The sequence below is a fragment of the Saccopteryx bilineata genome, chromosome 11 (genome assembly GCF_036850765.1).
Source record: "Saccopteryx bilineata isolate mSacBil1 chromosome 11, mSacBil1_pri_phased_curated, whole genome shotgun sequence".
Classification (NCBI taxonomy): domain Eukaryota; kingdom Metazoa; phylum Chordata; class Mammalia; order Chiroptera; family Emballonuridae; genus Saccopteryx; species Saccopteryx bilineata.
Genome location: NC_089500.1, coordinates 3,473,868 through 3,500,617, shown reverse-complemented (window position 1 = coordinate 3,500,617; position 26,750 = coordinate 3,473,868). Strand labels below are relative to the sequence as shown.

The 26,750-nt window shown below is 42.8% G+C and overlaps 1 protein-coding gene across 1 annotated transcript; it reads left to right on the top strand.

The window, feature by feature from the left end:
• Positions 1–4,280: 4,280 nt before the first annotated feature.
• Positions 4,281–24,000, top strand: C11H18orf63 (chromosome 11 C18orf63 homolog). Its single transcript, XM_066247340.1, has 12 exons — positions 4,281–4,414; positions 6,173–6,251; positions 8,306–8,362; positions 12,865–12,976; positions 13,529–13,570; positions 15,064–15,140; positions 17,139–17,248; positions 18,005–18,101; positions 18,214–18,299; positions 19,440–19,623; positions 22,907–23,896; positions 23,992–24,000. The coding sequence occupies exons 1-12, from the start codon at positions 4,281–4,283 to the stop codon at positions 23,998–24,000; spliced, it is 1,977 nt and encodes a 658-aa protein (XP_066103437.1).
• The last annotated feature ends 2,750 nt before the right edge of the window (positions 24,001–26,750 follow it).

Here is a 26,750-nt window from a genome sequence, read left to right as displayed (position 1 = left end):
TTCCGGGAGACAGAAGCGAGCCTCCTGGACGTTACAACACGCAGTTCTGTCCCTTGGCCTGTGTGAAACGAGCGTGCTGCTCAAAACAGACTGTCACTGCAATTTCGCTTGACTAACCATACCCCCCCCCCCCCCCCCAGCCGGCTCTCACGGCAGAAACAATCCCAGGGCTGCATATAGAAAACAATCAACAGACTTTAGCTAGTGCCATTATAATTATTATTAAACAAGATTTCCTTATTCACCTGACCTGTGGTGGTATAGTCTAGCTAGCCAATAGAGCATCAATTTGGAATGTTGAGGTCACCGATTAGAAATCCCAGGCTTGCCCAGTCAAGGTACATACAAGAAGCAACTGCTACCAGTGGATGCTTCCCACTACTCGCCACCCACCCCTTCTCTCTCTCCTCCCTTTAAAAAAATTTTTTTTCCTTATTCTAAAACACAAGTATGAGGAAACATCCTATCTAGCAGGTGCTCCAAGGTGAAGTAAATCTAGGCATATTTAGAAGCAAACAAACCTGATAAATTAAAGGAATGCAAATACTTGCAAACTCCTCCTGGCTTCCCCCACAGCAAAGAAATGTTTGTAAATATTTAGAAAACTAATACTAATCCTAAAGTTCCTCAGGTAAAAATATACTGTAAAAGGCACTCAGTTTTCTCTCCCATTATAAGACAAAAGTAGGACATCATTATTAGATTTTAAATTTTCTTTTCTAATTCCTTCTGCCACTCAGGCACGGGACTAACCTGAGCAGGTAGGTCATCCCTGCCCATTTAGGGAAATGGCTATATTTGCTTTTATATAGTTACAACTGTAAAAGGCTGGTTCTCTCAACAAATGGGCACTTCTAGAAAGATGGACTCCAAATATCTACATAGCTAATTTGCATTCTATTCCTATCCATGTCTTTTAAAAGTCATGGTAGCATAGGTTATCTTCATCCTCCTCAAAATATCTTTATCTCTAGAATATATAGCCTAGTGAGTTGATTTCTTAACAATTCCCCATCTATTAGCAATAATTTCACATTTTTTTCTAAATCGTTAAAATTTTATTCATTTTAAAACAAATCTCGTAGAGTTCAAAGTTGCTCTTACCCACCCAAAGTTGCTCTTATCTTATAGATACCCACGTGTATCTATAACATACCAGAATGTCAGCTGAGAACCTTGATCTATTGTGTTGCAGAGGCAGAAATGAGGCACAGAGAACAGTGGGTATTATCTGATTACAAAGCTAATACAAATGTCTTAAATTCATTGCTGAAGTACAGCAGTTTACCTCAGTTACCTTCAGACACTCAATTATATGTAAGACATCTTATTGTAAATACATTCGTAGGCACTATTTTCTTCTGTTTATTAGATTTAACCTCAAAGAACCTCTACAACCCCCTGCCACCTCATCGCCTCCATGCCACCACCCTGATCCACACCGCATCACTTCCTGCTGGATAACTGTCACTGCCTCCTAACTGCTCTCCTTCCCCTCTCTGTCCTCTTCAGTCCATTTTCAGCATGGCAGCCTGGGTGCATGTTACAATGTCACGCGACTCTTGCTACTTCTTTCTCCAGCTGCACTGTGGCCAACTGGTCACCCTCCTGCGTTGGGCCTTTGTATTTGCTCTGCCCTCACTTGCAACGTTCTCCTGTGACATCCGCATGGTCGCCCCTGTCCACCTCCTTCGTCTGACATGTCATCTTCTCCACGAGGCCTCCTGACTTCTACAACAACCTCTCCCTACGTTCCCAGTCTCCCTATACTGCTTTATTTTCTCCGAAGCACCCATCACCACTTACCATACTAGTTCGCGTCTTTATCTTATTACTTGTCCCCCGACCCCAAGTAAAGTGTAAGCCCCGTGAGGGCAAGAAATGTTGTTTGCTTAACGCAGGTGAGACTACCGCAAAGCGTGGTGTCGCTCATGTACAGTACTACTTCCGGTGACACACACGTCACAGCTCCAGAAGCGTGTCATATCACTTGTTACAGCCAGCAGTGACAAATATGGAACTGGACATTGACCATCTCATTAGCCAGAAGCAGGCCCATAGTTCCCATTGAAATACTGGTCAGTTTGTTGATTTAAATTTACTTGTTCTTTATTTTAAATATTGTATTTGTTCCCGTTTTGTTTTTTTTTTACTTTAAAATATGTGCAGTGTGCATAGGGATTCGTTCAGTTTCTTTTATAGTCCGGCCCTCCGACGGTCTGAGGGACAGTGAACTGGCCCCCTGTGTAGAAAGTTCGGGGACCCCTGGCTTAACGCTTCATCACTGAAAAAGCTCCACCCTAGAAAAGCTCCCAGAAAATGGCCAGCACTTAGGAAATACTTGTCACCCAAGCGATAGGCACCTGCACGGCATTTGCCCCAGGCTTCACCGGCACACAGCGTTGCAGGGCCTTCCGGTCCTGGGCAATCTGGCCACAGCTAGTCCTTTGAGGGGGGGGGGGGGGAACGGACGCTCAGAGTGGTCCTGCGTGTCTGCAGCCGGACTGCCCTCCAGCGCGATCAGAGCAGGTCTTCCGTGGCCGCAGCTCCCCAGCGTCCATGCACGGAGGCAGCTTTCCTCTCCTTGAGGTCGGCAGGAGCCTCCTGGCTGGGCCGCACCGGTGCCAACCCCAGCTCTTCTCCTTGGGAACCGAGGGGACCACCTGGCAGGTGTCGGCGAGGTAAGCAGAGGTGCAGGGTGGCAGGATGCTCGCGGCATTCAAGGTGAGGAAGGACCACTGGGCCTTCCAGGAGCACGTGGTATGCGGGGCATGCTGGGAGCTTTCTGGGCCTGCTGGGCTTGCAGGGCATGCTGGAAGCACGTGGTGCACAGGGTTTGCTGGGAGCTTTCCGGGCCTGCTGCGTTGCAGGGCATGCCGGGAGCTGGTGGCGCGCGGGGCTTGTTGGGAGTAGCGTCGGAGGTCGGTGAGGGGCAGCACGCGTGGAGCGGGAGCGGCGGGGAGGAGGTCCCGCAGAGGTGAGGGCTAGCGGAGACGTTTGAGGGCAGCGGGGAAGGGACGGAGGAGGCTGCCGCAGGTGGAGGGACGGTGGAGCTGGAGGCACGTGCACCCGCCCCTGGAGGCGCCAGCTCCGAAGGCCGCACTGCGACGTGCGCAGGCTGGGCGGCCCGAGGGGAACGTGGGTGCGCGGGGGGGGGGGGGGGGGGGGACGGAGGAGCGAATGGCGAATGGTCACTCGGTGAGGCCCTCGGGTCCCGACCTTTGCGGCGTCTTATTTCTCAATACCTAGGGGGTCGTCCTCCAAAGCGTCCCGGTTTAGCCTTGTTGCCCGAGGCTGCACTGACGTAGGAGTGAGGAAAGGGTGGCCTCTGTGTCTGATGTCGGATAGTGGGGCCAGGCACGCCCCTTATGGACCTGGTGGTCCGCCGTTCTGAGAGTGTTTTCATTTAAAAAAAAAAAACCAGCGAGCCCTAATGGCGAAACCTTTCAACACCGAGGTTCCTGGGTCGGGAGGGGCACCGCCGAACTACCGAGAAGGGGCTGACGGCGGGTCACGCCCCAGATTCCGGGGCCAGCGTGCCATTGCTGTTCAGACAGAGAAAAATACATTGATACCAAAAAGGTTGAAGGGCTGGAATTTCACTTTTATTCCCCTGATGCACGTGTGTGCATGTTAAGAGACATAGAGCTTAAATTTTAGTTTTTGACAGAAGGAAGACTCCAGAGATATGCCTTGTGAATTCTCAACTCGGACACGTGTCCCAAATAGAAGTTTTACCGCCACATGGTTAGTGGAAAAGGAAACTAGATAACTTAGTCTTTGAACATTTCCTTTTATGTAAAAGGTTTGAAAAATAGAGTCCTTAAACCTTGGAGTATTTGGCAGAGATAATCTGAAAGCAGAAGACATGGGTATAAATTTTTATTTAAAAAAAAAATTACTATTGTCCTAGGAGAGGTCAAAATGAAACAAGAACAACCAGGAAGTTTAGAAGGAATGTATTAAATAAAGAAAATATGGTAGAAATGTATCTAGTACCTAGGGACAAAGGAGGCATTTAATAAACAGGGTTGGGTTTTTTGTTGTTTTGTTTTTGTATTATTTATACCCAAACTATTATATTTGCGCTATAAAACTGTAGGTTTAGAATTGTAAGTTAATTTTTTGGAGATGACTGTTTTTGTTATTTTGTTTCAACGTAATAATCAGGTATTCTGATGAGTCGTTATTGAAACCTTGTTGGTAAAATAGTTTTAAACCTTTTTATTGCTGTTTGTTTTTAAAGGCCCATTGCTGAGACATTAAGCCAGCAGGAAAATATGAATGACTCGAGGCAACAGTCACTGTTCTTCATCGCACTTCCAGACTTACAGAAACTCTGCGCTGTCAGGATAATATTGCACGATGGGGTGGCAGGTACTGAGATGAGAAGTACCCAACTGAAGATGTGCAGGTGAAAATATACTTGTAACTAATGCTTTCTGAAATTTTTGAGAACTATAAGAGCTGTTTTAGAAATATCTCCTTTAAAGCTCAATCACTCAAATACTCAATCTGTGAATGTAATTTTAAAAGTAAGTTTAATTTTGTTCTGACCAGGTTTGCAGGATTACATTTAAGAAAGTACTTAAAATACTTGAAATAGAATATCTCACTGTTGGGTTTTTATATTTATGACTTCTTGTGTGATCTTTGTAATGTAAAATTTTTATAGACATTGCTCAATTAAATCAGGCACCCCTAAAATGTAGAGATAGTAATTAGTAAATATTTACTGAGTACCTTCTGTTTATGGGGCACTTTAAAAGATAATGTAAATATTTTAGGTTAATGTTATTTTTTAATATTCAAGTCATTATAAGATTATTTATGAAGAGTATATCTCCAGGAACGATCTTGAAATGTCTGACCCAAGATAGTCTTTGAAAAGCAGCTTAGTTGAAGCCTCAAGTATAGCTCCATGGTTACTGAGTATCCATCATATGTTACTCTAAATTGTTTGAGGCACTCAGGGAAAGACTCAGACTGCATGGCAAGATTCTCTCTGTAACTGAATTCCTGGGAAAGGAACAAACACAAGATTGCTAGGGGCCAGAAATCAGAAAGGTACTCAGGGGGTCCTCCGTTTTGCTCTTCTTTACAAAACTTTTTCTCTCCCTTTGTATGTATTCCTGCCCAGGAACATCCAGGGGCCTGCTCCTTCTGATACCTTCTGAGCCAGTTACCTGTGGCTCCTTTGGGAACCAAGTACTTAGAAAACTGTATGCGAGATTTTCTGCTATTGACTCCCGAAAGGAATGAGCCCCTGCCCACGGACTGTGGTGTACTGACTTTTGGTCCTAGTAAGTGACAGACAGGCTTAGGCAGAGGCAGGCCTTGCAGAGGCAAGCACCTGCTGCCCCAGGGTTCTGACAGAGAGGACACCAGGAACAGGGAACAGGGGCCTCATCTTGTTTTTTGAGGTAACTGCTGTCCCACCCCATCCACCCACCCACACACACACAGACACACACTCATGGTTTTTTAAATTTGTTTTCTTGATAATTAGTGATTTGGAAAATTTTTGTATTTCCAACTCTTTCATTTTGTGTTTTCTTCACCTTCTCTTTGAACTTTGACACAGAATTATTGATCATTTTCAGTATGATGATTGTTATTGTAAGTTCATATGAATACTAAAAAACTACTAATGTCATCCTGGCTTGGGGAAAAGAAATTCAGTTTTACAGGAAGAGAATCTAGTCAGTAGTGCTAACATTGAAGTGCTTGGTAACTTCACTGAAAGTTGAATCATTACACTGTTGCCCCTGTTCCCCCCATCACCACTTAAAAAACAAAGGAAAAGGGAAAAACGGGAGCTAACAGCTGGATTCGTCAGTGTTAAGACTTCTTCAAGTGTACAGTTAGGGCAGAAACAGGGTTTTAAAAAAGGAACTCATGTCCACACATGAGAGGTTAGGAAACTCACATTCATGGATAAGTTTACATATTAATATCAATATCTAACATTTTATAACTTTATTCACATCGTGGCTGAGTGCCTGCAGTATTCAAGGTACCGTGCCTGGTGTGCGGAGAGAGAGATCTGTAACAGTCTTTGCCTAGAAGAGCAGTAAACTTTGATTGGAACTAAGTGGTTTATAAATTTCCTGATAAAGTACAAAGACAGTGGGCCAGTCCATTTTAAAATCGATGCATTTTATCTCCACAGGCAGTTACTGTTTCTGCACCAGGATATTCTTGCCTCACCTGTGCCTGGGATATTTAGCCAAATTTGGGTTGTGATGGCGGTTAGTATTTTAACATTTTATAAAGTATTATTACTGATAATTTGGGGCAATTCTGATAAACAGTAAATCAGATACTAATTTTAGCTTAAATTGAAGATGGTGTATAAGGCAAATTACACTGTTTTGTAGTTTGATTGAACCATTAACAGACTTTAACTTTGATATGCCTGATGTTTAAAATCTATTTTTATGGTTTTGTTTTATGTTTAGTTTTCTGTGTCATAAATGTTAAGATAAAGACTATGAATGAGTAAATATAGAATTTTTAAGATACAATCTTTTTATGTTTTATTCTTTAGAATTACACTTAGTATAAAGAAGACATTTCTCATTCCAACAATCTTCAATTATTTTTAAAGAATTTAGATTTACAACAGTTTATTATAATTTTTTAAAAATTTTACACTTCATAAAATTAGAACAAGAAACGTCTTTCCCATGGTTGTATATAACTGAAGTTGATAATGAAGTGCCAAAATCTTCATAAAAATCATAACATTCTTGGATGTCCCAGATTCAAGTCCTGGTCAGGACACACAGGAGAGGTGACCATCTGCTTTTCCACCCTCCCCCTCTTCCTTCTTCCTCTCTCTCTTTTATTCTCCCGCAGCCATGGCTTAGTTGGAGCAAGTTGGCCCCAGGTGCTGAGGATGGCTCCATGGCTTCACCTCAGGCACTAAAATAGCTCAGTTGCAGAGCAACAGAGCAAGGGCCCCAGATGGGCAGAGCATTATTACCCCATAGGGAGCTTGCCGGGTGGATCCTGGTTGGGGTGCATGAGGGAGTCTGTCTCAGAATATTCTTCTCACTTAAGAAAAAAAATTTTTTAAGTCATAATATTCTGAGTTTTTGTCATACATCTTTCTGAAAATCCTTTTCCTCTGAGATTTTCATTCTCCAGAATTCAGGGAAGTCAACACTTATTAACAGTGCTGATAAGCTATTATGAAATCTTCAGATTTTTTGTTTTCTTCTGGGTTTGTGGCTGCACATCCAAATTTTTCTTCCCATGCTTAATACAATTTTTAAGAAAGGCAAGCTGTTGGTGAACAAGTAGACACTTATACTTCTTAATTGTGTTATTTCCTACCTAAAAGAGTTATGGAACAGGAGGAGATTGTTTTATACCTCTAGTAAATTTAAGTATCCTAATCTTAAAATAGCCATCTAAAATTTCATTTTGCTCTTTTACAAAGTATATGTATTATATGCTGTAAAAATTTTATAAAAATATTTAAAATGGGATGATTATGCATACTATTTTAAAACTTGCCTTTCGTCTTTCCCTTGAACAGCTTCTGGATATTGTTTTGTGTCAATACATGTATCTCCATCATTTTTAAGGCTGTGAAATGTTTCATTGTATGGTTATAAAATTTTTTTTTTTTTTGGTTATAAAATAATTTATCACTTCTAATGCACATCTGAGTGTCTAGTTTTGTGCTCTTGTTAACAGTGCTTCAGGAAGCATCGTTTTCATGTCTGGTAGTTTCTGTGGGTTCAGTTCTTCGAAGTGGGATTGCAGCACATTTTCACTATAGTCTATCTAGATCAGTGTTTTTCAACAGCAGGTCTGAAGACGGGTGCCTGTCCGCCAGAAATGTGCCAGTTTACAGACTGGCGATTGAGAAGCACTGATCCAGGCATTGTGAATTTGCTCTCTGAAAAGCTGTCCTGGAATCCATATTTTAACAAATCGTGGGTGAAAAACCTATCTTTCCACATCCTCACAAACACTGGATATTCGCAGCCTTTACACAGCTGCCAATATTTTAGAAGTGTTAATTATTTATTACATGAAGTTTATTGGCCTCTTTCTTCACATGGTTTCTGGGTTCATGTCACCCCAGGAAGGCGCTCCTTGTTCCAAGGCTGTACCTACAGATTCTGTTTCAGGGAGAGGTTGCCCATCCCTTGTCTCTCCAGGGCATGAAGCGGTCAGGATGATGGCTGGTTTTGTGCTCTCTGCTGCGTCATGTTTCAAGTTGTCAGGTGTTGCTCTATTGAATGATGTATTTGTATTGTCATTTTTTAAATGTAGGTTTTTGTTGTAGATACTGTTTTATAAAGCTGGAAAACTTAATGCCTGCATTGAAAAATATGGAGCCAAGGTAAGATTTTAAAAATAATTCCAGATGTTCTTTATATTGATTATGTATTCAACTTCTTTTTGTCAGCCAACCAAAATTGGAGTCTCTTTCTCCTAAGTTAACGCCGTGCATTTTTCTCACACAATTATTTTGTGCACATTTAGTACCTGACCAAAGGAAAGATGCTTAGTAATTTTTGTTGGATACTTTCTTGCAGGCGTTTTATGTAGCATAATCTTGTTTACTACATATAGCTTCCAAGAAGTGAAGATTCCCTTTTACAGATGAAAATGAAACCCAGGGAGATAAAAGTATTGTTCATAACAATATAGCTAATGAGAGGAGGCACCAAACAGTATAAATTGTTTTCTACATAGTCATGAATTTCTAGATCTTAGCAAGGAAAATATGGATACATGGTTGAGCTCTTCTGTGTCGCAGTTGCTCTGGCCATGGAGACTTGGCTGGAGCTCACTTCCTGTCTCAGCGTGTTTCTCTGAGGCAGTGTATCCTCAGCTATTCCAGCAGGGTGATTCCAAGGGGTCGGGATAAGGAGGTTTCTGGTCACCTAGAACCAGAAACCAAGTCTTCCTACAAAACTCTGTCCTTGACTGTGGAGTGTCCTCAGGGTTTATTGGAGACCCCTATGCTGCTCTCAGAGAATTTAATCTTATTAATATGTTCACTTAAAGGTCAAAATTGTGGTGTTTCTTGACAAATTTCTAAGAGAATAGATACAATATAATTTTAGAAATTCTAATCAAAACAGTTATTTTCTGAACATAAATCATATTTCAGTATTGAGTTAGCATAAGAATACTTCTAAGTATTTATATGTATCTTCAGATTATAAGAACAAAATAAAAAATTAAGAAGCACATCTTCCACAGTCCTTATGCACCAATAAAAACACACTTTGTATTTTCTTCCGGCCTTTAGTCACACCTTTGACTTTATCACTGCAAGTTTTCCAGTGTCCAGAACACTTGGAATCATTTTGTTTATACATCCTATTCCTGTCGCACTGAGCCCAGTTCTCCTTGTTACTAAGTAAACTTGCTTTGTTCCCTTCCCCAGACTTCCAGGTCCTGAGCACCTTGGTATTCATGAGCTTTCTTCCAGCTTGACATTCCTGCCTTTTTGGGTCTTCACCATTATGCTCAGTATTTCTCTTTCTGGATAGTCACTGCATGATAGTGACTGTGGTCAGGAGATGTTTACTGAACATACTATATGTCGAGCACTCTGGTTTGTTTGGAGTTAAAGCTGTGAACCAGATAAACTCCCTGACCTCAGGAATCTTATAGTAGGGAAAAATGTCCTCCTTTTTACGTTTTTGGAGTTTGCGTAGAATTCTTATTATTTCTTCTATAAGCATTTAGTAAAATTCACCGACAAAGTTATCTGGGCCTAGAGTTTTCCTAAGGGGAGGTTCTTAACTGTAATTACAGTTTCTTCAATAGATAATAGAGCTGTACAAGTTCATCTGTTTCAAGGAACATGTCCATTACATCGAAGTGGTCACATGTCTTGGCATTCACTTACTTATAATAGTTCCTTAGTCTCCTTTGCTATAGGCTTGGTGGTGGTGTCCCCTCTCATTGCAGATGGTGGTGACGTGCGTCTTTGTTTGCTTGTTTCCCCTGACCAGCCCTGCCAGGGGCATAACCATTTCACCAGTCTCAGAGGGCAGCCTTTGGTTTCATTGACTTTTCTCTGCTGTTTCCTGTTTTGTATTTCATTGATCTTCATTTTTGTCCTGTTATTTCCTTTCATATGCTTCTTTTCAGTGTAGTTTGCTCTTCTTTTTTTTTCTGGGGAGATGCAAACACAAAACCCAATCCCATGCAGTGGTGGTGAGAGTGCCTTTGGGGATACCCAGCAATAAGGCATCCAATCTAACAGGGTAAGCTGGGTTTAAGGAAGTGGGTGCCTGGCACTACCCAGCCTGGTGGCACGAGGAAGTTGCCCCCAGCACTCGGCACAAATCATGGAAGCCCTCAGCCAAGGGCATGATACCAGTTGATTTATGCTTATTGTATTTAATTTAAGGTTTTAACTGTCCTGCCATCTTTTTTTTTTTTTTTTTTTTTTTTTCATTTTTCTGAAGCTGGAAACAGGGAGAGACAGTCAGACAGACTCCCGCATGCGCCCGACCGGGATCCACCCGGCACACCCACCATGAGGCCACGCTCTGCCCACCAGGGGGCAATGCTCTGCCCATCCTGAGCGTCACCATGTTGCGACCAGAGCCACTCTAGCGCCTGAGGCAGAGGCCACAGAGCCATCCCCAGTGCCCGGGCCATCTTTGCTCCAATGGAGCCTTGGCTGCAGGAGGGGAAGAGAGAGACAGAGAGGAAAGCGCGGCGGAGGGGTGGAGAAGCAAATGGGTGCTTCTCCTGTGTGCCCTGGCCGGGAATCGAACCTGGGTCCTCCGCACGCTAGGCCGACGCTCTACTGCTGAGCCAACCGGCCAGGGCCTGCCATCTTATCCAAGCCCTTTCCCACACATTAGACTGTGAATGTCCTCCTCGTGACAAGCTCTGGGGAGGCACAGGGTGGCTCTCTTTCTGTTTACTTAGCACAGAGGTGAGCACAGGGCGGGCAGCCATACCCAGGTGCTGACAGGAGAAATGAGGAAGTTCATTTCCTGTGAATCCTCATCATCAGAAATAAATATGATGCTAATTTTTTTTGCTTAGTTTCTTAAGGTGAATGCTGAAGTCACTGCACTGAGAACTTGTTCTTTCCATTACAGGCACTTTTAATTCAGTGCTAGAAAGTTGCTCGTAAGCATGTTTTTTTTATTTTCCTTTGTTCAAAATACTTTCTAATTTTCCTTTTATTTCATCTTTGAACTTGGGTTAGTTAAAAGTATGTTAAGTAGTTTTCACATATTTGGGGATTTTCTAGAGAGCTGCTATTGATGCTTTCTAATTTAATCGTAGCTAGAGAACATATTTTGTATATTTGAATTTTTTCGGGTTTATTGAGACTTATTTTATGGCCCAGAATATGGTCTATCATAGTAAATGATTCTTGTCCCCTTGAGATGAATGTGTATTCTGCTATTGTGTTATAGTCTGTAAATGTTGATTAGGTTACATTAGTTGATAGAGTTAAGGTACTATATTCTCACTTATTTTCTATCTACCTGCTATATTAATTATTGAGAAAACATGGTACAGAATTTGCCCCCAACTGTAGCTGGCATGACCGATGGTACCATCTTTGCCCTGGAAGGCATCCAGGTCACCAGACAAGGTATTTATGAATTGTAGCATTGCCCTGGACTTCTGCCTTGCATTCCAAGTCTGATTGGGAGCTGATGTGTCCTGCTGTTTGGGGATTAACCCCCAGGTCAAGGGGAAGTCAACACAGGATCGAGGAGAAAGCCAGTTGGCCTTTGAAGGTGGGTCCTGATAGTTCATGAGATTTGTTCAGCTGCATGGCCTGGGGCATGTGTGAAGTCAGCATGCCGGCTGCTCACCCACTGCTTGCAGTCCTGCTGATAGTGCCCTTCATTATATCCTCTGTGAGACAAAGAAAAGATTTGGTCCCGTCCGCCACCAGCAGATTATTTACTTGCATCCTGGGAAAAGTCACCAGAAGCCAAGATGGTCTGGGGCGCTGTCCCTGTTTTGCATGTCTTGCCAGTAGAGGCGGTGGCAGCATTTACCTCTGGACCGCCCGTGCACAGGTGTTTGTAGAGAAAGATGCGTGCTTCTTTCCCAGCCTGAGTAGTTTCCCCGCAAGCTTGCGCTAGTCCATACTCCGCTGAATCCTCGCTGGGGCTTTGCTGGTCTCCGTCTGCCCTCTGTGCAGCTCTGTCAAACTGTGGGGTCCCCTGGCCCTTCCAGGACTCCTGTTCCTGCACCGTAGCCTGGAAACCCTCCTCAGTCTGTATGGAGGAGTGATCATGGGCATCTGTCCTGTAGGGACTGCTTTTCTTTGTTGCTTGTCGTCCGTCTACTGTCCTGTGATCATTGTTTCATATAATACGCAGTTTTTTAGCATTGTCTCAGGAGGGAGGATGGATCTGCACTACTCTCATTGATCAGAAGTTCTAGTTTTTTAAAAACCCTCTATAAGTAGAGATGATTTGCTAGAACCCAGTACATTTTTCATTGTTTTCTGGTTTTGAAAGTAATGAAAAAATGCTACGATAGAGTTCTGGTTTGGGTTCTTTTGTGTAGAGCAGAAGGCTAAATAAGATTTAAGGCTCTAACCCAGGAGCTCTAAAAGCTTAGGTTTCTTGGGGCAGATAAGCAAGTGGGATTGGGCTGTGACAGCATGGCAGGAGTCGGGGTTTCATTGTGAAAACAGTTCTAACACTGCTTTTCCTTTAGAACCAGGTAGGATTATGGGATTGTGGTGATGTGACTAACATCAGAGTAACCTTGCGGGTTAGATGGTGATCTGCACACACACACACACACACACACACACACACTTTCTGTGAGTTTATAGGGACATACTGATGGGTGTGATTTGCTCATATTTTGACCTTTTAATCTCTTTAGGTGGAGGCACCAGAAAGAGTAATTCCTTTAATTCTTCAAAACTGCCTTTCATATTCACTCACAGCTAGGCTCGCCCCAGCCTGGAATAAAGCTGGCCATCTCCTTGTGCAAGGTGACTTCTTTTCTTCTTTCTATTATATGCTGCATCTGTTTTTAATTTTGAGATATTTTTAGGGAATAGTTTTGATAGCATAACCCCATCCAGGTATTCTCAAGCAAGCCCACAACAACATAAATGTCATCTCCTTACTTTGGGATTACATTCAGAGGCTTGCTGTTTCTTTAAAGAAAATGATTATTAAATAATATTTGATATTTAGAAAGAAATAATGATATGTGAGGAGCATTGTTATAAAATGAACAGAAATTACCAATATTGCTGGAACCAAAAGACTATTCTGAGTTTTGTGTTGTGGTCTGACCATTTTCTAAGCATTTTATACTAGAAAATAAATATTTCAGGGTATAATTAGGTATTTCTGTTCTTTAAATGAAGAGATAGTTTTCAGTGATTGTATTTTTTCCCTCTGAGCTGACACCAGCTATTTCTTTGTATAAAACTGCATTTTAAAGCATTTTTCTTTGATAAGCTCACATAAGGTTGTATTTCCTAAGCATGCTTTATGGGTTATAATAATATGGCCTGTTCTATCAATTTTTTAAGGAAGGGAGTTTCTTTCTCAGATGGGAAAGCAAAATGCTGTAGGTAAGTAAAAATGTATACATTTGTTTATCAATAGATAAAACATTAATGTAACCCACAGTTGTTAAACAGTGTTATAGATTGTTGACTTGTTATAATGTTGGTGATTAGGTTATATCAATTTAATCAGATTTATTATAACAGTTTCACCAGGAGAAATCACTCTGATTCAAAATATATAGCCTGCCTTACTGAGAAAAATTCACTTCTCTCAATAGGAGTAAAAGCTTAATTTTTATTTTTCTTCTTAAGGAAAATTATGACTATTGAAGGAGTTTAAGTTTTACAGGCATTTATAATGTGTAGTTTACAGAATCATATCACCAAAAATTCTTCAGTATTCTAAGTAAAATCGTTATTTCTTAGGAGAACATGATTTCTTCTTTAAAAGTCTACAAAGACAGACAATCTAAAATAACAGGTTATCATGTGGTGCAGTGTAGTTCTTTTCAATGCCATGCGTGACTGTTTTGCAGGTGGACAGGTTCCTAAACAGTAGTTCAGAGATACAGATAGGGGATACCTAAGCCCAGGCAGACATTGCTCGTCAGCCATGGTAGCCGTCACCACCATTTGGGCACACCTTAAATCCTAGGCAGCATCTATAGTCCACAGTCTTTGATCTCAGTGGCTCCCCCACACACACACACTAGTTTTATATTTAAACTGGACAGTAGCAGTCTACCTGTGGACGAATGGGCTCATCACTCAGTTCATTACTCAAACACTGCAGTGGTTGGAGGTGAAAGATAGCAGTGTAGGACAGCAGACTTTTTCACCTCTGTGTTCGAATTTTTTCTTTTCATTTACTGAATGCTGTATTCTACAGCAGAACTGACAAACTGAAAGCATATAGCTCACTGGGTTTTCACAGACTACACTCACCCCCAGTTCCCAGGTCTAGAGACAGAGCATCAGCATAACCCCACACGCCCCCTGCCTCCTTCTATGTGTGACCCCTTCCAGTGACAACCAGTAGCTGACGTGTGCAAGCACTTTTCATTGTGAGGAAGCAAGACACAGGCCTTGGGGCTAGAAGATCCAGAGTGTATCTGCCAGAATATTTGAGGGCATTTGTTAGGGATAAACCACTGAGTAAGAGTCATGGTGTGGTCCCCCTGATTTAAGAGGACAAAAAAGACAGTCTCCATTTCCACATACCATAGACATCAGACTTCTAAAGGATACTAGTTGCCTTTTCCTCCTAACTCTAGGCTGTCTCCTTTTCTTACTGTGGCCCTGCCCTGAGATACCCCCAGCACACACACTCCCATGTGTCCACACTGTCCCAGCCTCTGTCTTCGTTTAGATGTCTCACCTGCAACAGCCACGTGTAATACAATGATTGCCTTTTCCATGTCTGAGAAAAGCATCATTCTCAACTGAGTTTCTAACCTGAATAAATTAAGTTAAAGTAATTTCTTTTGTTACTACAATATGTAATTTGATGGGATGGAGTGATGATTCCAGAAAGTTTACATTTGTTTTCTTTTCAGTGTTAACCGTCAATGTAACAGAAACTCAAGTTTGTCTGGGTGTAGAAGCTTGTACAATCAGACTGCCACCAGCCCAGGTACCGCGTGTTTTGGTTTCTATGATTAACTTTACTACAAACTTAGTGCATTTGTTATTATTAATAACATGCCGGTAGATTTTAATTTTTAACAAGAAGAGTGATGAGTTTTTTATTTTCAAAATTCATATTAAATTCTTGAAATATTGATATTGTTCTAGTCTGCTCACCCAAAGAAAATAGTCCAACACAGATCCCATCATGCTGTCCCCTTGCTCAGGGGACTCCCACAGCCCTCTTCGCACACCTCCAGACACAAAGCTCACTGTTGCACCCCATGCTGAATGTATTGCCCCATTGGCATCCTGGGAGCATCTGATTTTTTTGTGCCTACTTTTTCACATGTAATGTGTTTTGCCTTCTTAGAAGGAGGATGTGTCTTTTATTCTGCTCTTCTCATAGCCCCAGCACAGAACCTTAGGTGTGAGTGACAGCTCAGTGAGTGGTTCTCAGCAGAGGCAGGTGGAGGGCAATGAGTGCTTCTGTTTCCCGCAGCACACTTGGCAACGTCTGGAGAGAATCCGGTTGTCACAGACGGGACGAGTATACTGCTGATGACACTCAGTGGGCAGGGACAGAGGTGCTGCTGCAGTGCCCAGTCTGTGTCTCCACCGTCATCCCCACAGAGCATGGCCTGGCCTGATGGGTCAGCAGTGTCCAGGCTGAGAAGCCCAGGCATAGGGCAGGGGACCCTTCTGAGCTTGGAGCACTCCGACTGGCCGCACCTCCTGCTCCAGCCAGCTCAGACGCTGCTCCATTCACTTTCTCTGTAACTGATGACACAATTGTGTGAGTGTGTCGTGGCAGCAGACAAGCCAGAGATGAATAGCACATTCTCTCTGGCTCCCCAGAATTACGTATGGTAGGGAAGCTGGCCTGCTTGTAAGGAGTGGGAATGTCCTGCTGGAATGAGGAGCTTGCACAGGCTCGGACCCAGTGGGACCCCCGCCCTCTTCTAAACCTGCACTGCTCTGCACCATGCTCTCATACTTACTTGTGTTTCTAAAGTTACACTCCTCACTTTTATGTCCCCAATTTACTTTGTAATAAGCCTTTTGAGGACTACTTATCACAGCTTAAGTTTCATGTACAATTTCTGGAGGCATTTACAAAAAATAAGTTAAACTTCACTTACACTGCAGAATAATCTAGATTTTATTTTATTTATGGGGCTTGACTGGTTTTGTCTGCATAAAGAAGTTTCGAGTTTGGCCTTCATTTTAGTTAACAGACATATGGTCACACTATTTATTCCTGAAAAAGGTCAGAGATAAACAGCCATTGAAGAAAGTGGCCTGCCTGGACCCAAGGATCAGGTGGATTGACTCGCCCTCGAGTGACAGTAGTGGGGACCCCAGGCTCCCTGGGAGATCAGGCCCTGTTCCCAGAATGACTTTGCCAGTAGGCCAGCTCCCGAGAGGAAGAGAAAGGGGTTGTCCCAGCTTTACCCACCAAATACGTCACTTCATCTGCCATGGAAAGGAATGAATAGAGGGCACAGTGACATTAGGGTAGTAAGAGCCTTTTTCAACAACAAGGAAGCAAACCCCAGAAGTGAGGAAGTTGCTTCTCTCTTTCCTACTCAGCATTATATACTCAGTCCATACTTGTTCAATTCATTGAAGTCTCTAAATTATCATTTGTCATCAGCTTCTCTAAACCTCACCTTACTTAGCTTTTTGACATGCCATTTTTCACATCCTGACTGCTCTAACAGTTAGTTCATAGACCTCTATAAAATAGTATAGGATAGGAGTTTTGATTTTGAAGTTAAGAGGAAAAGCATGAAATACTTGCTGTACTGTAGAGAAGAGCAATGGGGCAAGCTGAAACGACTGCATTATGGAGGGGGTTGTGCAGTGTAACTGAAGACTTCACGATTACAGCTGTGTGACTAGGCGCACATGTGTGTAACAGAAACAGTATGTGTCCTTCAATGTTTCTTGTTTTCCAAACTCTTTTGAGGACTTATGCATTATAATCTTATTTCTGTTAAAGCTGAAAGAGTTTGATATTTCTCAAAGTGTTATAAAGGAATTTGATACTCACAAGAATGCTGTCATTGAGGAACATTCAATTTTAAGCAACTGGTGCTACATTTTGCCAAGGTGAGATTTCAGTTTGTACTGTCTAAGGGAGGTTCAAGGTGTACCGGGTTTTTTTCTTCTTCTAATTTTGCTTCAAATTTGATATGTGCAAAAGTAGAAACTGTTTAGTGAATTTTTGAAACCTGAGTTATAACTTTAAAGATCTTGCAACAATATTGTCATACTTACAGAAGCCAACAATTTCCTTTATCAGATTACTGAGATTACTGAGATTTCAAATATTATAATAATCTCAATAAAACCTTTGTCAACTTTAACATATAATTAATGATTCAGTATCACTTGAAAAGAGCTAAGTTTTAAGTTTGTACTATATTCAGAAATAAAAATGGCTTGTTATTAATAGGACTATTAGGATGAAATTTTAACCTGCTTTACAAGAAAAAGAACTTGAACTAGCAAGCATGCACATAATAAGTTACTCATTCAAGAAAGAGGTGGATGGGAAACATAAATTTGACTCCAATTTCATTCAGCTCTTAAACTTTCCCCTAACGTCTAACAATACCAGGCACACTTGTGTGTGGCAACATTAGTCTTGATGTTAAGTTTATAACTGGTGTTAGTTTTCCCTAACAATTCTAGAAGTTAAGATGTAATACAGTCTGTTTGGAACTAGGAGCAAATGATTAGTTAATTACTTATGTATAGATAGCTGCTAAATCGTTTTTGAACACCTTAAAAATCACATGGTTAAACTACATCTAAGCATTGGGATTGGCTCATGATATTTTACCAAACTTTTATTTTTCGTAGTATGAAAATGGGACAGATACTGAGTATTGTTCACACCACGCCCCCTGACTGTCCTTTTCACTCTTACACGGATTTCCAGGTGCACTGGGATGACCTGGTAAGGAACAGAGACATGTATTATGTCAGAAGGTGTTTGTTTTTGCTTCTGGTGATTTAACCTAAGTTTATCTTCCTCTCAAAAGAATTTCAACTTTGTTCTTAATTTTTAGTATGGCTATAAACTTCCAGAAGATTGTGGAAATACTAAAGTATACTGCAGCATCTACTTTAGAATGCTAGAAGGAAGGGTCTTCACGTATCCTTTACTCACCAGCCATGCAAGGTGCCCTCTGCCACCTTGTGGCTGGGCTCTCCTGCCCTGATGTCAGCCTCTGTCTAAAAGAAACTGCTTTCTCTCTGCTGCTTTTAATCTGCGTGAGGTTTGTTTGTTTGTTTTTGTTTTTAAGAATTTTCCTACTTTTTATTTGAGGATGAGTTTAATACTGTTTCTTCTTTTAAACACTGCTGCAACAATTCAGACAAACTTTATAGTAGATAGAAAAGATGTTCATATGATTTTCTGTAAAAAGTAAGCAAGGAATCATAGGATTCTTCTTAGTCAAGGGCTCCCTCCAGTGGTATTTTGGATGTTACCAAAAGGGTGGAATTACAGCTCATGGTTTAACAAAGAATTTTATTTTTGGAACATTATTTTACAGGCAAAATTAAAAGGATTTGACTCACACTTAATGCACCCCATTGATAAGAAAATATCTTAACCTTGTTTTTAAAAATCTGCACATGACAGCACCAGTGGTTGGGTGTACTCTTCAGTCCTGACCCCAGCCCGCCCTCCTGTCCAGCTGTGTTCTGAGCAGCCAGAGTTTCCCAGTGGAGGAAGGATGGCCACCACCACGTTCTTTTCTGTGTTCTGTCACCCAGCCCAAATCTCAGCATGGAACTGAGGTTGACAGATAGCAGTTACTCCCTTTCATGAAATGCCAAGTTGATTCCAAATGTTCAGAGTATTTTTCATCAGAAAAGCATCTGCTATTCTCAAGGAACTGCTTTTCGAGCCTGAGCGAAGTCTGTCTGTGTGTGCCCCTGTACTGAATCTTGAGTGCTTTTCGAAGGTATAACTTGCTTACTGTTTACTCTAAACACTTTTATAACCTACAAAGGTCATGTGTCTCTTCTGTAAGTCATTTCTGGACTATCTTACGTTGCCAGTCTGTATAGAAAGCCGTGTCCTAGGATACAGTGAGTTGTCTTGTAAGTACCAGAATAGAATTAACATCCCTATAAGAAAGCATGCTTTTTGGCTTTGGATTAAAACAAAAGTATTTAGCTTAGAGTAAATAAGCAGTATATAAAATAGGAGTTAGTTGTGTGTGCCTTTTTGACAGTCGCTATTTCATGCTGCTGTTCCACAAAGTTGTTCTCTGACATTATGCAGATACCCTCTCAGTTGCATCAGAAGTCAGCCTGTGCAGTTCTTTTCGCGAGTAGATTTGGAAGGTGTGTTGAAAAGTTTTCTTTCAGATTTGAAGTCTAAACTGCCCCATATATGTGGGTTTCCCATGAAGATGACGACGAGACCGTGCTACTGTACTCAGGAGCTAACCAGCCTGCCCCTACAGGTAAGAGGTCCATGTCCTGTGGTGTCCTCGGGTCAGTGTTTGCCTGGTACTGCCTCCTGTTACTGGACTTAACCGCTGGTCACCGCCGTTGGTTATTGCTGCGTTTCACCGCAGGTACAGGAGTAGCTGTTTGCTGGTCTATTTCTTCTATTTGGTGTGAAGCCCTGGAGGCTAGAGCTCACCTTCACCTCCTTGTCCCCAGAGCATGATCTTTCTTTGGAATGAACAGTCATCTTGTGTTTTCACCAAAGGAAAGACAAAAATTGGGACAATTTGACACATACTGTGAGCTACCTGGGTATTTCCGTGTCTGTTCACTCTCCTCTCGGACTGTTGGTGACCCTGCTTCTGAGATCCCCGTGGCCCCAGGGATTATGTCTTCCACTGACTGGCTCCGGCCCCTTCATGGTGCCTCACAGGTTATTTTCAAATTGCCGAGGTGCTAAGTGTTCACTGTGTTTATAATCCTCAACTGAAATTCACCGGAGCCCAGGGGCAGACCATGGTCTCTTCAGCCCCTGCGTCTCCTGTCTCCTGTCACCAGCCAGCGTGTGGGTTTCCTCTCCTTGGGTCAGGGACGGACATATTTCCACACCACAGGACAGCCCGGATGTCAGGGCTGCAGGCACGGCCGTTTGCTTAGAAGGGGCTGAGTGGACACGTGTGAGTCACATCTTTATTATAATGACTTAGACTTTAATTGTCAGCTAGTCCAAACTTGAGGAGTTAGAGGTTTGGTCAGTACATTATGCATATGTATTGAATACTAAGTATTTCTAGCCCACATCAGTTTTAGAAATAGTGAATCCAGACAATGTACTTGTGAAAATGTACTTCTTACTTACAAAATAACAAGCTGGGGGTGGTGGCCTTTGTGTTGCTCCTGACAGTAAGGACTTCTCCTGCTCAGTTCTGCGAGCTCCTTCTGTGTGGCAGCTGCTGTTACGGGTTATCGTCTCACTCAGTTGTCCAGATACACTCTTGAATAAAGAATTGTTTTCTCAATTTTGCAGAAGGTGAAACAATCTCAGAGCATCCAGGTAATATAATGAAAGCCATGCAGTTAAATACTCTGCAGAATTAGGACTGAAACCCAAAGTTAGATTCTTAATCTTGAAATTGGGAGAAGTTGAGATACGTGGTTAAGAACCCAGGCTCTAGGGGAGGCTATCTGTTTGAACTCCTTACTACTTGTATAGTCCTGGGCGAGTCATTTGTCTCCCTGGGCCTCATTTTCTTCAGCTATAAAATGGGGCTGGTAGTGGGAGTAGTAACAGCACTGGTCACAGTGGGGCTGTCTGGGAGGCTGACTGAAGTGGAGCCCAGTGCGCGTGACGTTAATAGGTGACTGTCCTTGTAATCTACCCCTTTGGGGCAAGGAAGGCAGCGAGGCTGGGTGAGGGAGTCAGCGGAGCTGGGGCCACACAGCCTGGGCAGCCCTCTGCTGTTTCATCTATGAGAACCTGACGTCCATTTCTGTCTGACGGGAGCTTTTTAAAACCCACTGAACAGTAATGCCATGACACCTGACCGCAGTCCAGTCCAGTTCCTGGCATCTCAAATGTACTCTCCATACTCTGCGGGTCAGAAGCCAAACCAGGCCGGTTGTTCCATTTGCTGGGTGTGTCTCTTTGAGGCTCTTTTATTCTGTAACATTCCAAACCCACTCCCTTTATGGAGTTATTTGCCCTGGAAAAATATTTGATTGATTGCTTCTTTGTGTCATGTCATTTAATGTATTCTTCTAAAGTCCCTATTTCCTACAAACCATGGTTAGAGCTAAGTTGAACTGAATTCTGCTCAACTTTAATAAAAAAATTACTCAAGTTGTACAATGTAGAACCAGATTTTAACAGATAAAGCACGTTTTATTGGTCATTTTGGTCAGTCTTCAAGTTTCATTTAATCATTATCTTAATTCTAGGCCTCCATTAGAGAGCCATTCACATCTAAACAGAGGCTAAAGCTTTTGTCTTCCCTCTGTAAGTTCGTATTAATGTACAAAGGTATATAAATTATATGTAAAGTTCTAGAAATTTAATGTCAACCAAGCCAGTGACAGCTGGCAGAATAATGGTAATGTGGCAACAGATATGTTCTTTTCTTGCATTATGACTTCACAAAGCTTGGATTTATTGACCATTTAAGTACGTATATTAAGTTCTATAAATTATTTATGATCTCTTCTGCTGTATACATGGGTCCTTTTGTAGTCTTTTTATAAATTTTGACTATACATCTAGAGGCTCCCTCCTTTGGACTATTTACTGTATTTTAGAAATTAATTAGAAGAATGAATAAGTAATATATTAAGCTAGGAAGCAAAACAAGCTCTTGGAAATTATTTCTATCAGATGTGTATTTCTGAGAGACATGAAGATAAAACAGTGTGAATATAAACGTATTTCAGATACATAGTCTAGATACATTTTTTATGTGCAGACACAAGTAATCTATGCTTATATGAATCTGCCTGGAATGAGGTGATTACTTTTTTGTTTTGGTATCTCATATACTAGGCATGTTGTTTGAAAGTTACTATGGTTTATAGAACCCAGGAGTAAAAAAAAAACTGGCTGGTCTTTGATTTTCTATGATTGAGTTCAACTTAGTTCTTGAACTCCTTTTTTGTCAAGTGGAAAAAGTTCAGTCTAGACACTTCAAGATGAGTCAGTCGCTCCTGACAGTCATCTCTTTGAGGTGGCATGTTATTCAGATTTAAGGTCGGCTCCTCTCGCCAACAGTACCTATGTGCATGGGCAGCCCTCGGAAGGTAAAGGCAGGGCGTGTGGTGGAGGACAATTAGTGTGTTTGCATCTGCTGGGCCACAGCAGGAGAGTGAGTGCTCCTGCTCTATCTCCGGTCACCTACAAAGCTGGGGGGTGGACACTGGGCTTCTGCCTACCCTGCAACTGAAAAAACGAAAGGCATTCACAGTTAAACTCTTCAACAGAAACTACACAAGTGTGAGTGCGTCTATCTGCCTGATTGATCCTAGATCACGACCTGAGCCCTCGCTGCACAGGGCAGCTAACCAGAGTCGTTGTAGTGGAGTCATATGGAATTTAGGACCTGTCTTCATCTTAAAATACTATGAGAAGCTGGTGTCTAAGGAAGGGTACAAACCATAAGAAATACACACATATCCTTGAGAAGGCTTTGTTTTCTTTTTACCTATTTTATATATTTCAGTGTTACTTTATGTCTCTATTTTGATATTTTATTTCTTTTCCATTGGGGACAGTATTACATTTTAAAGATGTCTCAATCTGTACCCTTTCAGGAAAACAAAATCAAGCCACCCAACTTGACCTCTAAACAAACGTTCGGGTCCTCTTGGATGCAGGGTCCTTGTGCAGGGCCCTCCCTGGTTCAGCAGGCACCGTGCTCCATAGCTGTGGACCACAGGGTAGAGCTCTGGGCCCGCCCACAGAAGCCCTGCATGCCCGGGGCCCTGCACCTGCAGCCAGAAACCGCTCAGGGCAGACAGAAGCCCCTGACTGACAGGGCACGGGCACATTGGGAAGGACCGACGTCCACCAGAGGAAACCCTCAAGTGCCCAGCTCCCAAAGTAACATGGCCCCTAAACTCGTACCAGTGTTCAAAACTCAACCATCACAGATGAACAACAGTGTCTTAGAACCTGTCAACCTGAGAAGAAAAGGTGTTACAGAATCTAAGTTATTTTCACTTAAAGCCAGTGGGATCCAGGCTGGCAAACTGAGTTTAAGTCCAGTTATTAAAAAAAGATCTAATGGTAGCCTTCAGGTGGATGCTGGACATTTAAACCAGAAGGCTCCTAGACCCCGGCAAGAGGAGAAGACTGAGTCCTGGAAGAGTGCCACGTGGCTCCCCTCTAGCGTGCGGTCCTCGGCCATGAGCAGAGGTGGGAACAAGCGAAGGTCTGAGGGTCCAGGGCCCCGGCGGCCAGGCCACAGCCCAGCTATGAGGACAGGTGCTGCCGGCCACCACATGAGCCGGGAGGACGCTGTAACAAGCAGGTGCATAGCAGGACTTCTAGGGGAAGGGCACGAGTCACTGAAAGGGAAGAGACTGCACATTTTTGAATCCGACACAGAAATGGAAGCTGCCCGGTTGCTGCAGCCACGAGCAGGAAGTCAGACTAGAGAAGCTGACGCTGGGGTCCACAGACTGCCAGGAGGCAGAGCCGCCCACAGGGCTGAAAGGAAGTCGTGTCAGGGACCCTCCAAAACTGCAGAGCCGCCTCATTCCAGTGACGCCTGTCACGGACAGCCTAGTCCTGTGAACCAGGTAAGGAGGCACTTTTAACCTAGGGGTGCTTATCATGTGGTAGACCTTTAGAGCCCCTAAATCCAGGCCCAGAAGGCTTTCCCACGTTCACCCAGAAGCGCTGAGAAGGTGGTGCACTAGCGCACTGCAAGTCCGTTCAGTTCAGAGATGAGAAACAGCCCTGGAATCTGATTGCAGGTGCACGAGGTGGACGGAGCAAAGCCAAAGCCGTTCCCTGCCGCCCCTCGAGCTCACGCATGGATGTGAGAGCAGGGAGCACCCATCAGGTAACCTAGGCGGTAGCTTTTAACCTGTTCTTCACTACATTATCTCCGTTGGAATTGCTCTGTTAGGAGTCTCCAACCTCTTGATAAGGAGTTACTTTTAAATTCTTGAAGCCTTAAAATCAAGGAAACAGGAGATGTTGAGAACAGTATAATAGCCCTTGAATAAGGACCACACACAGCAACTGTTCCACACAGCAAAGACCCCAAACTGGGCTGAGGTGGAGAGGGCCCACTGTGAGCTCCTCCCACCCCCGCTCCATGTAGGGTCTTCACAGACAAGAGGAGGGCCCACAGCAGCACAAAGATGAGAGTCTGTACCCTCTAGAACACAGACCTTTCGAGACTCTTTCCCAAGATGACTAACCTTAAATGATGCTTCAGCCCTGGCCGGTTGGCTCAGCGGTAGAGCGTCGGCCTGGCATGCGGGGGACCCGGGTTCAATTCCCGGCCAGGGCACATAGGAGAAGCGCCCATTTGCTTCTCCACCTCCACCCCTCCTTCCTCTCTGTCTCTCACTTCCCCTTCCGCAGCCGAGGCTCCATTGGAGCAAAGATGGCCGGGGCGCTGGGGATGGCTCCTTGGCCTCTGCCCCAGGTGCTGGAGTGGCTCTGGTCGCAACAGAGCGATGCCCCAGAGGGGCAGAGCATCGCCCCCTGGTGGGCAGAGCTTTGCCCCTGGTGGGCGTGCTGGGTGGATCCCGGTCGGGCGCATGCGAAAGTCTGTCTGACTGCCTCTCCCCGTTTCCAGCTTCAGAAAAATACAAAAAAAAATGATGCTTCAAAGTGTAATAATTAAGTTCAAAATCTACTCTAGAAATGTTGCAGTGCTGGCTAAGGGTGAGCTTGAGATGTGGCAGATGACACTGAGGGCACAGCGCTGAGGGCACAGAGCCACGCCAGACATCCCAGTCCCTCTCTGCCACCCTCCCAGTCTGAGCACAGACACCGCTGCAACAGCCACACATGCCTTTCTGCATAGAGCCATTGGAGTACTTTCCATTCAGTCTTTATGAGCAAACTAGAAAACATTTTCTTCTTTTTTCTTCCAAATGCTATTCCTTCTCATAATTAGAATTTTCAGCCTGATTTGAGTTAACCAAAAGGTACTTAAGTCTATTCGGATAGGTTTTATAACACACGTTTCATGCAGTTTATGACATCTTACATTTTAATACACTCAGCAGGTGATTGAAGAAAATGTTCTGTGCTAGAATGCCTTCAAATTTTTTATTTTTAAAATAAATGAAATCTATGCCAGATTTTATAAGTTTTAGAAGTATATCATTTTCCAATTCTGAATTACTGAAGACCTAAAACTTTTTAAATACAAAATTATTTCCATTACCTAGAAAGAATAAAATGAAACTGTAGGATATCATTATAGAAACTAATTTCCCTCAAATATAAAAGTAACATAAGCCTCTGTAAAAAATTTGAGAAGTATGAAACAGTTTCAAGAAAAAAGGGGGAGAAATTGGCTGTGATTCCTGTTTGCAGAGGTGGCCACTGAACAGCAGTGGACCCTCACGCACTCCGGTGGGCAGGGCCTGGGCTGCGTGCACGGCTGTGGGGCTTCCCGTTTCACCAGACAGCTCGTTTCTCATGGCTGCATGCATGGGGCTCTTCATGCTTGGGGTGCTGCATGTGGGTGGATTTAACTGTCCCTGCTGAGGACACTTTCTCCCCATCCCTTCACTGTAACAAGCAGTCTTGTAGAGATGCTTGCAGAATAGCCATTTATATGACTAGTTTTTGTTTGTTTTTAATAAATTTTTATTAATTTTAACGGGGTGACATCAATAAATCAGGGTACATATATTCAAAGAAAACATGTCCAGGTTATCTTGTCATTCAATTCTGTTGCATACCCATCACCCAAAGTCAGATTGTCCTCCATCACCTTCTATCTAGTTTTCTTTGTGCCCCTCCCCCTCTCCCTCCTTCCCTCCCCCCGCCCCCCCGTAACCACCACACTCTTGTCCATGTATGACTAGTTTTGTTAGTTGAAAATATTTTTATTTTGTCCTTATTTATTATTGAAATTTAGTTGCATTTATTTTTGTTATTGAAATTTTCAAACCATACAAAGTACAGAGAATAGTATAAAGTATCTTTAAGTACCTATCAGCCAGCTTCAACCATTAATATATTCTAGTTTTTCCTGTTTCTCTCACACACACACACACACACACACACACACACTTTGCTATTTTATAGTACATTTGAGACAGCATATGTTACCCATAAATACTTTAGTAGATATAGATGTAGATGTAGATGTAGTATATATATACACACAACCACACACGTATGTAGCAGATAAGAGCTAGCACTTGTTAAACAAAGACTGTGTATAAATGTATTACATTTTGGGGTGTCTGCTTTGTCTTTAATGACTCACTAAATTCCACTTCAGTTTAACACAAACGTAACAAGAAGTCCTCTGTGAACATAAAACCTGTTTCACAGAAGAACTAGAACCTTCCATCACATAACCAAATGACTAGAGTAGGGACTGCTTTGTTCAGACATTTGTGAGCGCTGCCCTGCTGAGCAGCGGCGGGCAGGCTCTGGGTTGTTGAGATGATT